This window comes from Physcomitrium patens, chromosome 11 (assembly GCF_059467195.1).
Source record: "Physcomitrium patens ecotype Gransden chromosome 11, ASM5946719v1, whole genome shotgun sequence".
Taxonomy (NCBI): domain Eukaryota; kingdom Viridiplantae; phylum Streptophyta; class Bryopsida; order Funariales; family Funariaceae; genus Physcomitrium; species Physcomitrium patens.
The window spans coordinates 5,941,747-5,957,747 of record NC_143420.1 but is presented as its reverse complement, the minus strand read 5'-3'; the positions used below and the strand labels follow the sequence as shown (position 1 = coordinate 5,957,747).

At 37.2% G+C, this 16,001-nt stretch overlaps 1 protein-coding gene across 2 annotated transcripts; it reads right to left on the bottom strand.

Moving 5' to 3' along the window:
* Nucleotides 1-3,833: 3,833 nt before the first annotated feature.
* Nucleotides 3,834-15,475, bottom strand: LOC112288256 (cleavage and polyadenylation specificity factor subunit 1). 2 transcript variants are annotated; one of them, XM_024532270.3, is made up of 28 exons: nt 15,337-15,475; nt 14,529-14,895; nt 13,821-13,967; nt 13,272-13,425; nt 12,792-12,927; nt 12,450-12,595; nt 11,979-12,074; nt 11,595-11,647; nt 11,300-11,431; nt 11,155-11,206; nt 10,908-11,039; nt 10,314-10,448; nt 9,874-10,005; nt 9,662-9,739; nt 9,383-9,523; nt 9,000-9,094; nt 8,613-8,812; nt 8,233-8,402; nt 7,461-8,054; nt 7,239-7,319; nt 6,930-6,995; nt 6,489-6,566; nt 6,159-6,380; nt 5,778-5,909; nt 5,337-5,510; nt 4,982-5,167; nt 4,371-4,732; nt 3,834-4,180 (listed from the first exon to the last, which is right to left on the bottom strand). In XM_024532270.3, exons 2-28 carry the CDS (start codon nt 14,891-14,893, stop codon nt 4,066-4,068), a joined length of 4,374 nt encoding a protein of 1,457 aa, XP_024388038.1. In that variant the 5' UTR covers nt 14,894-14,895; nt 15,337-15,475; the 3' UTR covers nt 3,834-4,065. The 2 variants fall into 2 exon arrangements, with proteins under 2 accessions (XP_024388038.1, XP_090110322.1); XM_090254196.1 differs by having other exon boundaries at nt 14,529-14,832; nt 15,337-15,458.
* Nucleotides 15,476-16,001: the final 526 nt, after the last annotated feature.

Sequence of the window (16,001 nt, the reverse complement as noted above, 5' to 3'; positions counted from 1 at the left end):
GGCTTCATGTTCCCATTTCTTCTCCTCCTCGAGCTTCTAGTGCACTACGAGCTTATGATATTTTCTTAGGAAGAGTGGATTGTATTAGGGCAAGGCTCAGATGAGTGGTAGTTTGATGTGTTTAGGAAAAGGATGGAGGAGGATGGTGTGCCCTCTCAAGATAAGATAATAGTGCAAATGCAAATTCTAACATATGTGTGGGAAATGATTTGAATCAAATTTGTGTTGTGTGTGTAAAGAGTTTGGAAATGGGTGAATTTTGTTGTAGAGGAGCGGCAGTAGAAGTGATACTTTACTAACTTACAAAGTTATAATTGCATAAGTGAAATGCAAGGGGTTAATTAGACACAAAAAAAGTATTCAGTGATCATTGTTGATTAAGACATTCACTTATAATGTAATGCATTTTGAAGAAATTGTCTTTGTGTGTGTTTTTATTTTTATAGCTATATCATTTTATTTTATATTATGTTCATTTTTTCATAGCTATATTATATTTTTTATAAGATTTAAACCTTGTATTATTGAGATTAATAAAAGAATGGTTTAAAGACAAAACTTATAGCCAATTGGTGTAGTTTTAGAGAGTACATTTCCATTAAAAGAATATTAAACTAACAAAAAAATAAATTTTTATAAACCAATTAGAAATCACAAAATATAAGATGTATTCATAATACATATTAGAAGTAAATAAAATGATAAGAAGAAATAATTAAATATTTATTTTTGTTTAAAAAATGTTACATTTTTATATCTTTAAACAAACAAAAAAGACTAATTTTATTATATCTTACAAAATAAAATCTAACAACCATAATTAATTTTGAAGTTTAAATTTTATTGCATTAAGATGCTTGATATTATTCTACCTTCTACAAACAATTGACAACTAATATAAATAGTATAAATAATCGTTCATAGGTATCATTATTAGTTAATATTTATTTTTACTTTATATCTAAGAAAATTAGTAAATAGGTATTTTTCTTCTAATAACTATTTATGGTTAAGAAATATGATATTATTCAAAAACTATGTATTATATATTAAAATTAAAGTACCTTATTTAAAATGTAAGGCTATCATTACTAAAAAATGAAAATATTACTTGAAGTTATTGAATGTAATTTTCATTTTAATTACTATTTGTGCACATTGTAAGTTGTATTATCTTATAGACAAAGAGTTTGATAGTGTGATGATTCAATAAAGGTTTTTAATTATTGATTGATCATAAATTCACTTTAAAATAGATCAAATTTATATTTTGTCATTTTTTTTAATATTAAAATCTCTTTATAATCCTATATTAAAATCTCTCACTAAATCACAACAACCATCACTAACTCTATAATAAAATATGTCAATGACCTACATTAAGGTAGTTTGCAATAATATCTGGAATGTAAGTGATGCTTTATTGTATTAGCAACTATTCATTTAGTTCATTTTCTAATCACCAATATACTTGAAGTACTTTTTTATGCAACCAAAAATTACTTGAAGTACAATATAGAGCCATAGTAGCTAGATATTGTATTGCTTAAGGTTGTGTCAGCCCATTGTTTGTTCTAAATGAAAGTTGAACTAATTAAAAATGAATCTAGATTATGTAAAGATACATACATCAAAAATGTGATTTTTTTTTTTAATACCTTTCCATAAAGAAGTATATGCAAATACATACCAATAACAAATTTATCATAACAAGTCGTTATTATGGATATATTGTCACAAATATACATACTTATTCTAATATTTATGTATATGATTAGATAAAAGTAAGTAAAAGTAGATAAAAGTTGATTAATTTCATAATATCTTCTAAAGAAGTTTTCAAGAAGCTTCATAAATACGGTTTTGACTTTATATGTATTTATAATTGACTTTTGGTTTAGAATTATAGTCAACAAGTTAGCCATGTATCACATATGTGAGTAGCTTGTAGAGTAAGCTAATTATATGGCACACACATAAAAAACTTGCCTTGCAAGATAAAAACATGTGACTTATAAAGTCAACACATGTTGGAGGTCATATAGAATGTCACCATGTAGCTCCTAGGTGGATAATATATATAGAGGCAAGAATGAAACCTTCTTCATTCTTATTAACTCTTTTTTTTGTTCTAGTATAAATTCAAGAGTCTTTAGTTTTCTTATATTTTGGCAAGAGCCATTCTAGTTTCATTTTAATATACATGTTTCCTTACTTCTATTTTGTCAAACTTATTTTAGAAAAGTCTCAATTGGTAATTTTATCATACTTCTTTGAAAAAAGTTCATCAAATTCATAAGATTGAACAATGCTTATATCATATCTTTACAATTAGTTCAATCTTATCAATTTGATGAACTTGACATGTTCTAAGTTCATGAATATGTGTCAAACATCCATCTGATAGCAAAAGATCATGTCAAAAGCATCATGCCCCAAGAGAAGGGTGTTGCACCCCGAGCTTGTAACCTAACTTAGATGGACGCTTGGATAGACTCAAGGGTCTTAGTTCTCTAGTTATGTTTGTTTTGTACAATGCTATTATGTTGAGAGAGTAATGTTGCCTTAATATGGCGTTTTTAGATAAGAGAAGGTGCCTTGTGACAAGATGGCCTTACACTAGGTATCAATGTGGATTCACAAGTTGTTTAAAGTGCATACTTAACTAAGTTTGAAAATGCTTACTTATTTTTCAATTACCTAGGTTTTTTTGATATTGATATATTAACAAATCAACATAATGCCAATTAAATTTAGTGTATTTTGCATTTGATTGTTGATCTTATTGTTAGACTAGTCAATGATACCAATATTATTGTAGTGGTAAAAGGTGATTGCAATGAGACAAAAGACAATAAAGATCTCCAAATTATTCCAATGGTATTAGTCCAATTCTTTTTCATAGCCAACAACATTTTACTTAACTGCTCGAAGGCTTGTGTAATTGCTACTAATTGATGAAAATCAATGATCAAACATATCAAACAAGACCAATATGCCTTAATGACTGCTAAGATAAGGATGTATTCAAGCAATTGGTAATTGTGTACTAATTGGACACAACAAACTTTGCCAAGGAGTAAGCACTTGTAAATGGTTGCTTTCAAAGGCTATACAATTTTTGTAGAGGTCTCATATCTTTATTTTTCAATACTACCACCATTGAATTTGACATTTTTGTGATCATGTGGAAGAAGAATAAATATTATAAAAATCTCATTGATTTATTACTTATGAGGGTCTTATAGTTGAAGTAGTTTCACAAGCCTTGTTCTTTATGATTGAATGATAAACATGTGTTACAATTGTACACTTTTACAAGTCTAAGCCATGTGGTACCTTTCAATATGATACCTTCAATGAATAAAGTGTAGAACCTTTATGGTAGGAATGAAGATAAATATGGCAAGGTTCTATATATGTTTGAGGGCACATCATTAACATGTTTGTTCTCATTTGTAGTAGACATTTAGTGATATTGATTGGGATGGTGTTTGGCTGTATCAGTGATGGTCAGGGATGAGAGATTTGAGTAATATAATTGAACGTGTTAAGAGAATTCAATGGATAAGAAAAACAGGATTTGTTTTATCAGTTGGGCATCATTTTTTAAGGTTATTCATAATATTGTGTAACTTGGTTTTGGGGCGGAACAGAAATTTCATTCAAGACAAACAATCAGGCAAAAAGGTCTCCTGAGTGTTCAGTTACACTCACTCAGTTGTAATTGTCGATTGCAATACGAGGTAAATACAAGAAACCACAACAAATACAAACAGTATACATCCTAAATTATCAGTTCGGAAGAGACACAAGTTTAACGCATGCACAGGTTGCTATGAAGATTTGGATGATGATAATGAGCATAACCAGAACACCCGATGACTGCAAATTTGTAGGTCCGAGCGGAAATTATCCTGATCCAATGGAGGCCATCGCAGCTCCGTGTAATTTCAAAATCCCGAAACTGTACGTCTACTATGTACGAGTCAATGATTCGAATTTCCTAGTGAGGTAATGCGTGATACATCTGTGATTGGTTAACAATCAAGATCGTGAACTGCGTTACAAGAAACTAGTACTCAACGCAAGATCACGTAGATTTGATAGCACATGTGCTCGAGTGGTTCCTATTTGTCGAGCAATTTCGAGTTGCTCGTCAAGAGGCAGCATGTCATAACTGCAACACCGCGACAGCAAGAAGTCAGTTAAGAAGCGCAAGCTCCACAATGAAGGATCACAATGCGAGTGAACAATAATTCAAGAATATAGACACTCAACTGTATGCAGGTTTGATCAAGGTATCAGGGCATCAAGTACTAGCAACAAATAAAAGATGTGGTGCTTGTCTAGATTAGTTCATAACTTACTGACTCAGTAGCTCGCAGTCGACGATATTATCTGGCCCAGGTCTATGGGCTTTTCCATCACACCGAAACTGCCTGAATGCTCGTGGGTTCACTCCTGCAACATGAGATACACAGTCTACTAACTTCCTCTGCAACGTGTGCAGTCTTCGAAATGTCAATTCGTCAAGTGGCGCTAAGTAGTCGATAGCCCCATCAAGAGTGCCGAAGAGAACAGCGTATCTATTTGATCGAGCACTGCCAGGGGTAGGAAGCATCTGTAGGCGGTGGAACTTGTTAACGTGAGCGCCCAGATGGAACTCAGCTCTGGAAAGTAACTTCTGCCCCTTCCAACTCTCCATACTTTTGGGGGCATACGAGAATATCTGTTGGATTTTACATCAGTTCAAGGATATGAGATTTATTTCTTAGTGCCCAGCACATAGTGAGCAGAGATTTGTACACAAACCAAACGGTCTTAACTACTCACGAAGACATAGAAACGAGCATAGTGAGATTGAATGACATGCCAGTAGTTAGTAAATGTAATATATAAGCAAGAGTTAAAGCCCTTTTCTTTTCTATTCTTTTTACTTATTTTACAAACATAGTGACAAAGTAGAATCAATACATACCTGCAAGTTTTTCCGGCTATCTGACACTAGGAGACTGAGCGTGCTTCCATCAATGAGAAACTCTGTTGCGTAGCAATCTAATGAACCGAAATCTTTTGCCAGCAGAGTGAGCTGTGCACCATCCTCTTTCCAACATAAGAAGTAAATGCTCTTATGTATATCTCCAAATAAAATGAAGTTTTTCACCTGGGCAATTAAACAAGACCCATATGTGAGTAAAATATCCAAGATTTTTCACACCTTCCACGTCTGAAAGCCTGTAAAGTATACGTAAAGAAGGGAAACAAGGCTGATAGTTAAACTTCCACGTATACTCTAAAAGGAATATGGAGTGATTTGAGCTGCAGACACTTACTATGTTGAGGCTAACAACATACAAGGGAGCATCAAAGAAGGCAGCACCATTCAGCTCAGACCCGTTCCAAGAGTGCAAAATAATTTTAGGACCGATCGCAATTAACAGATGTCCTTGAAGTGATGCAATTGCAGAGATGGAGCCCTTAAGCTCCTTCGAGTATACCTCCCTGGCCTGAACACATGACATCATGCTATGGAAATTCAGACAAAAAAATCCAGCATTCCTGCAGCTGATTGAAAGAAAACATCGCAAAATATCGTTAAGGGTAAAATCAAGCTACAAAACTTGACATTCAGAAAAGAGAATATGAAAACGAAGCACTACTTTTTATCACAGGAGATTTTACAAACTATGTGATGGAATGTCCACTTAATTACACATGAGAAATGCAAATCTACACATAGCATGGCGAATTTTCAAGATGATAGAAATACATACCCATGAGCCAGGGTCTTGAGGATCCTTCCCAACAGAGACAAGTATAATCCGACCTTTTGCAGCAACATCCTCCCCTTGTACATACGATGTACCAATAGCAAGTAAGGTCTGTGTCTGATCTGTTGTGATGTTCTGCGACATCCCAAACAATTAATAAGACACTGCAAATGATTGATATTAATTCAAACGCCTCAATTAGAGCACCTCAAAAATTATGGAGCTTGAAAGAATCTCCAGATCTTTGTGAATGAAGAGAATGGACGTAATCAAGCGTTATTATATTGGGGGCTCCTCCAGATCGCAGGAACCATGAACAATATGAAGAGTAAGGGCATCAATATCTTTATAATCCATGATTCAAAAAAAATAGATGAAACATACCTTAATACTAACAATGCGAACAGTCAATGCATTCTCAGTCAGATGCATTTTGATGGCGGCCTTAGCTTCCCAATTACCACCTGGTTGGGCTGGTTCGATAATTCGGACCTCATAATCCTCAGATGTCACAAGTCTCTGACCATCCTCTCCTATAGAATTCTCTTGTTGCTGGTCAAAGGGGTGACCATCGCCCATGAGCACTTGAGATGTTGGCCGTGATACCTGTAAAATATGCGAGCCGTTACCAATTCGTGCCTAGTAAAATTTAGAATACTTAGCAAATGATACGTCTAATTTGCACTTGCTTGGAGGGAAAACAATGTCACTTACAGGTGTGGAGATAATAAGGGCATACAAATTGACATCTGAATGATATGTTATCTGGTGAGGAGTACCACGGAGCGGGATCTGCAAACAAACAACTATATCGAATAAGACTAAAGAAGAATAAAAACATCATCAACCATAAGCTGATATCACTACAGTGAGATACGCAACCAGAATTTCCATCCACCGTAACAATTAAATAATCAAACGAAATGAAACCAAATACACTGCCACAACCCACGTGACCAAGGAATGGTTACATATACAGAGGGCATACTCAAGTCAACATAGACAAGTTTCTCGATCAATGATATTTGCACATTGTCATTGTCACGATTCTTGCAGGCTTTTACTATCATCATAATGATGAATGCACACTAGCAGGTTTCCACAAAACTAATCCGTGTAAGACGTATTCAATTTCACATGGTTGATAGAACATACCTTCTGAACTGGCCAATCATTGTCGTAGAAGAGAAGTGACGGTAGTTGGCAAATTTTCAATTGACCCTGTGTAAGCAGGCAACATACTAATATTAGAAATTGATAACGAGAATCTAGTGTCGCAAAATATCCGAATTCATGTGATAATAAGTCTGCCACTGTAGTTATCACTTGCATTTTAGGATGAGCAGGCCGATTAAAATTGAAGGATAGAAATATGTCCGCACTGATATTAAAAAGGGAATTGTTCAGTACACCAGAACTGCCTCATAGAAACTATTACCTTTGTTCGCCAACACAAATAATTACCTGAGCTGTAATGTAAATAAAACCATGAGCACAATTGACGTTGTGCAAAGGCGTAAAACCCAATATTGCTCCGTCACAAAACTGCCGGTACACAATACGCAACAAAATTCAGAATACACTCCAGGAGTGAAGTGAACATACTCACATCAAAGCTACAAAGGAATGTCATTTTCACTCAAGGCCTAAAAATTACAATTCATGCAGAATGTAGTTTCAGTGTACCTGAGGGTGAGGACGTAATCTTCCTCTACAGACCATTAGCCATGTTGGCCTTAGTCCTGTCACAAAGACGCCCGGAAAGGATCCTACATTCTTAAAAGAGCAAAATTTTGTTTCGTACAGCACTTTGGCACCATCCTCTTGCCCACTTACCCAGTCAATCGGTATACGTGCAAACCTCAAGTGTGTAAGCCGTGACAAATCCTTAAGACTTGTGGCGGTCTCTCTGAATTCCAGTGCATCACTAGATTCATTGGCGTCATATGAAAAGGCATGATAGCAAAGCATAGTCCCATCTGAAAGAGTTGCAAGTAGGAAAGGGCGTCCAAACTTTTCCCCCCAACTTTCGAAGCAAATCTGAGAGACGTGTAAACTCAAACCAGCATCTCGTAACAGAGCATCCCCGGGTGCTTTGTCTTCTTCTGCACCTTCTTTCAAAGCTGCGTTACTATTCGCTCGTCTTTCAAGGACTTTCTGATCCCAGAGAACGGACATTCCATGGTTGAAATTATCAACAGCATACACACAAACCATACGAGGCAGCTCATATATTTCAAATCTGCCGCTGATCCGACAGACGATGCAGTATACATATCCCTGCAAAAAAAATCCAAGTGCAGTCATAACTCATAAATTCTTATTCTATAAGTACATGCGAAGAGCGAATTAAACTATTGTTCTAAAATTATTCGAGAGTAAATAACTGGTATTAATTTTAGTGTAAAAGACCATTTGAGAAACCCAAAGCCTCATCCTTACCAACCAAGAACAATACCTGATCAGATGTGGAAGACCACTGACTTCTGTCCGAATTCATCTCGCTGCATGTGCGTCGCAACCATTGGTGCGGGCCTTTATCTTGGTAAAGCGTAAAAGCTGTAATTGCGTCCGTTGTTATACCAAAGCCTTGAGGCTGAGGGATAGAAAGCTTAGTGTTCTCAACATCTATTAATAATCAAAGATGACACAGTAAATTCAGCATATAAGTTTCAAATTCATTTTCATCTCATCAAAAATGAATACAGAACAGTTGAAATATGCACAATGGAGCATGAAAAGTGCATTCATCACTGTCCTAGAGGAGCAATTAGACATGATATAAAAGTAGAAACCCTTGAAGTATAGAGATTTTATTCAAAGGAACAATATACAAACCTCCAACAACCAGTTGTAAACTGCCATCTGTCATCTTAAGTAGCATATATGGATCAGCAATAACCGCCTCAATAACTAAATTATTTGCCACTTCTGAAGAATTATTCTCGAGTTCAGAATTTGTAATCAGCAGCTCCTGCAACATTTTTGCTCCATCAAGAAGCCGCAGACCGTTTTGATACACTTGAACCACAAAACGCCTGCGTGCACGTAACTGATGAGCCATAAATCTTGAGGCCAAATTCATCACTAACATCAAGCTCCTCACATCCAACCAGTACCAGCAGAGTCATAGAAAGGAGATTACTGAAAAAGGAAGCCAAAGAACAGTTTAGTAACAACAAACATATCCATATTGACGATGAACTTCACGAATTCAAACCGTACCTGCCAAACAAGTTGCCAGCAGCAATGGTGTTCCCCTCAGTGTAATATTCCACATTCTCAGTCACTTCTCCTAAAGTATCTCCTGTTTCAAGAACCTGCAACCAGTAAGTCAGTTGCTGCAAAGAAATGGGTACACATAATAAATATTGACAAGCTTGAGAGCTATAATCAATTTCACATGATTCGGAGCGTCAAAGTAGTGCATCGTTACTAAATTGAAAATTTATATAAGTTCAACTTGGTTTGATGGCGTTACCCTGGAAAAACCAAAATAGAAAAAACAAAATCACTGGCATACATTTGAACGCCATCTAGCAAACCGAATTTAGAACACCTAATACCAGGAAAACTGTCTAAATATTTTCCTTGATAGCAGAACACACCATAGTTCGTGATTCCAAGCTGATGATAAGATATGCATGAAATTCATCATCTTCACTGGTACCAAAATCAAACTCATTTGAGTCATCTCTGTCTGTTTTATGATATACAGTCCAGATCCCAGAGCATCCTGGTAGCGCTACCTGGCACACGTCAACAGAGTATTATTACACCAATTTGCAACTTGAATATTAAAACTCTTGACCAAAGTTCCTCTTACGCACTAAGGAGCCTACAAAGCTATGCTTTCGAATGCTGGTAAGTCAAAATACAAAACTCACCTTGTTAATGAGGTCTGGTCGAATTGACTGATGCAAAACAGACAAACTTCCATTCTTTCCGTGGCCAGAGCATGCAACCTAACAAATCATCAAATAAGATTGCATGGCACGATGATTTTCCAAGCAAAATCAAACACTCATTTAACAAGCCTAACTATTTTAACTGGAAGTTCAAATAACATAATGCAAGAATAAAAGTTCGGCCCACACACCAGTTCATAATTACTCTGCTTGCCAAGACCAGTAGCGCTTTGATCTGCGTTTGAGCGCAGCCCATACGCAAAATCTCTCAAGGGACAAATATTTACCAACGAATCTCGGACTGTAAATGTGAATGTTTTCTTCTGTGTTATGAAACAAAAACACAGAAAACATGACATAAGCGCAAACACGAACATAAGTACAAATGTGCCAGAGGACCTTACGATTCCTAAAGAAACTGACTTGTCAAAAACAGCTGCATATTTTTCATTAGAAAAACCTACCAATTTAGTGCAATTCAAACTCACCCATCAAAATCCCAAGCAACAAACGTCAATGATGGTCTAGAAGAGTTACCGACTACAACCCACACAAAGAACCATGTTCCAGAATCATTAGCAAACAAAATGCTAGAAACACATTCTACATGTGTATTCTCTGTCGAGTGTACCTGGGAAATATCAGATGCGGTCGGTGTAGAATAGTATAAAGACATTTCTTCGGCACTTACTCCCTCTTCTTCTTCGGAAGGTTCCCGTTTCAACCGCTTAGCAGCTGGAGCAGAAAGATCTGCCTCGATATCACCCTAACAGATGACAAAGAAACCAGCTAATCATGCAGCATATGTAAAATATAAAGAACACAATATTTGAATTATTAGTGCCATTAAAGCAGGGTTAGCGAGACCTAAATGCCGCCTAGCGGCACACAAGGAACCCCAGCCAAAAGCAAGTATTTTCTGGAATCCACTGAAAACTACTTTAATAACTGGAATGCCAGCTGTAAATTTATAATTAGATACCAGTGACACATGCTTTTACAGCATTCTGTTAATTTACAGAACCCGTCTATGGATGTTGCAACTCTTCGGATTGTAAACAAGCATTTAGATAATCGAACATCGAATCCTATGCAAACCCATCCCATGAAGTGCTTGGGAGAAAGAATACTGCACGGCAATGGAATCAAGACATATCATACGTGTCAGTATTCTAAGTATTTCAAGCAAAAAAGAAACACAAGCTAAGGCAAGCAGAATAATCACCTCCTCTCTCTCTGCTTTCACCATCAAGCTTGAAGTCCGTCCTGATGCACTCCCTAAAGTATGTTGAACAAGAAGACTATCTGCAAGCCGACTTCCAAGAAAAAAAAAGTTCTCTCCAATGGTGCACATGCACTGCAAGCAATGTCAATAAAAAAAACTTCTTAGACCCTCGTCCTTCTTCCAAATTTACATAACTCCGATATGATACTCAATGATCAAACAAGCAGAGAAAGAGGTAGAAACATACTGAAGTCAGAACAGAGGCCTTGGACTTCGTAAGTTCTAGTCTTTGTACAGACCTGCAAGGTGACGAAAATTAGCACCCGTAAAAAATAAATGCAACAAGTGTCAGATAACAATGTACAAAAAAAATTTGGAGGCAAGAGGCTGACCTTCCTTCATAAACGAGATTAAGAAATAGCAACATGCCATTTTTAGTCGATATCAAGGCAACTTCATTGGCTACCCATGTGGCGTGAGCACAATCAAGTTCCACTGACATTTTGGATCTTGGATATTCGGCACTGTAGCGAAAATACGCGAAGTTCAGTATACTGCATATTCAGCTCTAAGAAACAGAACAGGTGCTTGAGAGGACTTTCCACGCCCTCTCTCTTGTAAGACTTCATATAGGCTTGTAATGCTCTCTCTCTGTCTCTCAAAGACGATTACATTCTAAATACTCACCTTCCTTCGGGTGCCACAGCAAATTCATTCAAGCCCAGAGCACAGCTACCTGACTGAATCAGCAAAAAAACAAGGGTAATCCAACTTAGAGATTATTCAATTGTACAGAAGTCATTATGTAGCAAGGTGGCGAATTAATATTCAACACCAACGACAGCTCGTAAAAGATGCATGGTATGCTCAGCAGATGTTCAGTGATAATTCAATGATTCATTACGACATTCATCACTGCTCCTATAAACCTTACATACGTTCAAGTTTAAGAAATAAGAAGGTATTATTACATTCATGAAGCTTTATACGTAAAACACTAACGCAAATTTAATCAATTAGAAAAGCATGTGAGTGATGAAAGAATGGTCATTAAGGATAAAACAACCATACCTGGCTATGGTAGTGCAAGGAGTTGGCGCAAAAAACTAAAACTCCACCAATAGGTGCTGGAACTGCTAGAAGCTTATATGCATCATATGGAAGATTCTGCATGCGATTAGATTGCACATTAGACGAGCCGAATAGTGATATCTCAGGAAGAGTCAGCATCCATATGATGTATCCTAACAATGAAATATCAACATTAATCATAGAAGATATTCTGAAGCACAAAAATATGACATGGCGAACTTGCGACTACGTTATGACTAAACAAAAACAAATAATCGCAATAGTCTCGGGAGGAAATGCAAAACAAATATTATTGGTACTAATCGCAAAATAATCTCTGTATCACCATAGAAAAAGCTTTGAAGTAATCTTCTTTCATCTCTCGCCAGTGAACATTTCGGGAGAAGAAATGGGGGGCGGGGTGATTAAATTATATGAAAAAAAAGAAGTGCAGGGTAGGTTCATACATACAGTGGCAGACCAGATGTGAGGATGCTGCTTTAATGTTGTATTGATGCTGAGAGCAGTAATTGCACAAGTGTGGCGCCTAACTGCCACACGACCAGCCCATGTGGGATCCTTCTCATGTAAAACCACTAAGACTGGTTCAATATAACCTGGAAGACACGACAGAATTTTTAAATTGTCAGAACTTTCTTTCTGATCCACACCAAAGAAATGAACAACATGAATTATTAGATCAAGCTATTACGATACCGACTTACGTAATCCTACATATTTGTCAAAATACATCTTTTACAACTACCTGACTTGAAAATGCAAAAATGTACTGAATAAGGAAAAGTAGCTTGCCATGAAGAAACACGAAGTCTTTGATGTGTTTCATATCCAAGTCCCGCAAGCTCACAATATATGAAGTCGCAACATGGGCACAGAGCTTGCCACCCATGATTAGACTTTCATCCTCATCTCCCAATCCGTAACCTACCTGAAACATGTCGAAAAAATACTAAAGCTTCAACCTCTAGAAACAACATGTCAACACAAATCTACTCCATTTCTCTGGAACAGATTCCGTCTTATAGATCACATTGATACAACACTATATACGGCATCCTGGCAAAAACCACTTTAGAGGTGAGGGTTTTAAAATAATTTAAAAGCTCTAGCCCTATGCAGCTCGAATACATACACGAATGTAATACGTTTCTTAGCACGAAATACGTACAGCGAATTAACCGTCAACAGAAAAGTTCAATACATTCTTGCACATTTCAAAATCAGCTAAGCAGAACAAGCTCAAATTAACAACTTAAGGGAGCGAAAAAAAACCTGTGCAGCTTTCAGAAGGACCAGCTGAGAGTTGTATATCAAGACACCAGCACAACGGCCTACAGGATCAGCTCGAACAGAGGGGCCGCTTGCAAATTGCTCTCGACCCCGTTTCAGATACTGCCACTCTGGGCCCTCGAAGTAATGAAGTGAACTGCCATCATCTTCCAGAGTAAGTCAAAGTGACGCAAAGACGCATCCAGTCAAACTGAAGGTTCTTCGTCAGTTCAATCACGACCAGTGAGAATTATCACCAGGATTGCCATGTATAATCTTACGATAACAAATTCAGAAGTAGTCTACTCGGATCCAATTCGAGAAACGATATTTCAAATCATTTCAATAATTTATAATAATTGTTGCAGGGACGAACTCTACAATTTATGTGTATACTAGCGCTGTTCAAAACTTCAAGAGGGTGGTTGATGCCCACCATAAACGGAGAACTTTCGTGTACTCGTGCATGAAATGCAACTTAGGAACCTCATAACAAAACCTCGGCAACTTGAATGCACATAACACATTTGCCACTAGGAGCTTAATTATTACCCAATGCGAAGTCCATGAGTAGAGTCATCAAACTCCAACACTGAAATCTTTGCATCACGAAAAGTTAAGATGATCGCATCTCGGCCCTTCCGTCCTTCGGCATGTCTGTATGATAGTACCCCCAAGCTCTCCACATTACCATGCAGCCTGTTGACATGAGAAGCATAACATGAATACTGATGGTGGATTTCCATGAGCCTAATTGGAAAAAATGCAGATAAATCAGCACACCTTATGTAATGACAGCCCTTCTTTACTTTGGAATTTTAAAGCAATTAACTAACCAAAGGAACGGGGTAAAAGAGGATCTATTAAAGATATAATTTTACTTAACAAGGTAAAAAGCTTATATCCCAGCATATGTTCGAAACTACAGACCACAGAAAATAGATTCAATCACTTCAAATGATCCAACACCTCTAAAACCTTATTGATTCATACACAAGAGGCAATGGCAACTGCTAAAAACAAGTTCAGATGTTCAACGACATTGATATAACAAATAAATGTGGTAACCCCATGGTAATGACACAAGTGCTAACTACTTCAATGCCTTGCCACGTAAAATATATTTACGTAATAAATCACATAAACCCCGTCCAACACATTGTTTTTGCATTCGCCTAAAACACCGAATCTGTACGGTGTGACCACAAGAGAGCGCTCATATTGTACATTGAACGATTTTAAAGATGGACGAAGCCAAACCTGTAGTGACAGGCGAGTTCAAGCTTGACATAAGACAGGCCAGCCATGAGACCACCCCTCGGCGTCGTTTCTGGATTCCCAACGCCATTGCTACCGTTCGCGGCGCTGTCATCTCCTTCCAACAATCGCACATGAAAAACTTCAAGCACATTTGCCTTGGTAATGACTAAGTTGGGAGGAAAACCGCTCCCACCTGAGGCATCTTTAGGAGTGCTTGCCCAGTAACCACCAGAGGCAATCAAATCAGCGCCGGGGAGGGGAATGGAATCCGAGTCTGTCTCCCCTGCGCTGTGCGTCACGTAAGCTGCAACACAATTATCCACGCCCGTCGGGCAGTGCACCATCTTAAAGGCGGCATAACTCATCTCTGTTGCACACCACGACAGATCATCACCAAATCTAAAACCACATCAATGTCCTTCTTGCAGCAATTCACAATTCTATCCTAGAAGTCCGCCACTTAAAATAAGCAAAATTTACAAGCACCAACCAAGTTTAAAATGTCAAATACCGAAAAAAAAAAAGACACGCACACGCACACAAAAATTTATAACAAAATTCACTAAACCCAAAATAGGAAAAAAATACACATTAAACAGCACCGACATAGCAAATTAATGCATAAATACTTGATTGGCCCGACACATAACAACCACAACTGAAGACTCTGAGGGCTTGAAAGAGACGAAAGCAACAAAAAAACAAAACACTCGACTCAGAACCAAATCGTTATTGTCGCGGCACCAAAAAAGCACCAAAAAAGCGCCAAAAATTTTAAATTCTGAGATAGGAAGGAAAATTGACACACCTTCAATCCACCAAAGCTAAAGGACGTGAATGTGTCGATTGCGCGGGCGATCCGAGTTGAGGCTCCAGAGGCCTCACACACCGAAACCTGGGACTAACAGAGGGGCCTCGTTTTCGAAGACGGAATACAGCACTGGCGGGTCAAGCCCACGCGGTGATAGGTCCCCTCCCTTGTTATACCTAGCACCCCCATCAGCGGGCTCCGGTCTCCGACACCATCCGCGTTCACACATCTTGGGGAATCTAAAACTTTTGTAGTCTCTTTAAACCTGACTTGAGTTTGAAATACACTGAATTCTGAGAATTTCTATCAATATTTACTCATAGGATTTGATGCTCGAAGTTCAAATAATTAACAGTCAATTAATAAGGAAAAATAATTAGCATCATATCTTGTTGATGTAGAATAGTTTGGTGCACTTCGATACTTTACTTCGCTTGTGAATTAAACTAGGATGTCTATGTTTGAATGTTATGTGCTTCCACTCAGATTCTATTGTAGTGAAAATTATAGAGGTGGTGAATGAATGTAAACACTAATACATAGTTGGTGAACAGTGTAATGATATTTCCTCATGTGGGAATAATCTTAATTTCCGAAATCTGAGGCGTAATTTTGTTTTCAGATCAAACTCTTAGTAGGGTTGTTTTTTAAATATTACAGGT

Coding starts and splice junctions, on each gene's coding strand:
- LOC112288256 (XM_024532270.3), bottom strand. CDS start 14,893: ATGAGTTATGCCGCCTTTAAGATGGTGCACTGCCCGACGGGCGTGGAT. Junction 9,740..9,873: donor AGCAGAGTAATTATGAACTG/GTGTGTGGGCCG, acceptor ATGATTTGTTAG/GTTGCATGCTCTGGCCACGG. Junction 6,996..7,238: donor TTATTTACATTACAGCTCAG/GTAATTATTTGT, acceptor CTGCTTACACAG/GGTCAATTGAAAATTTGCCA.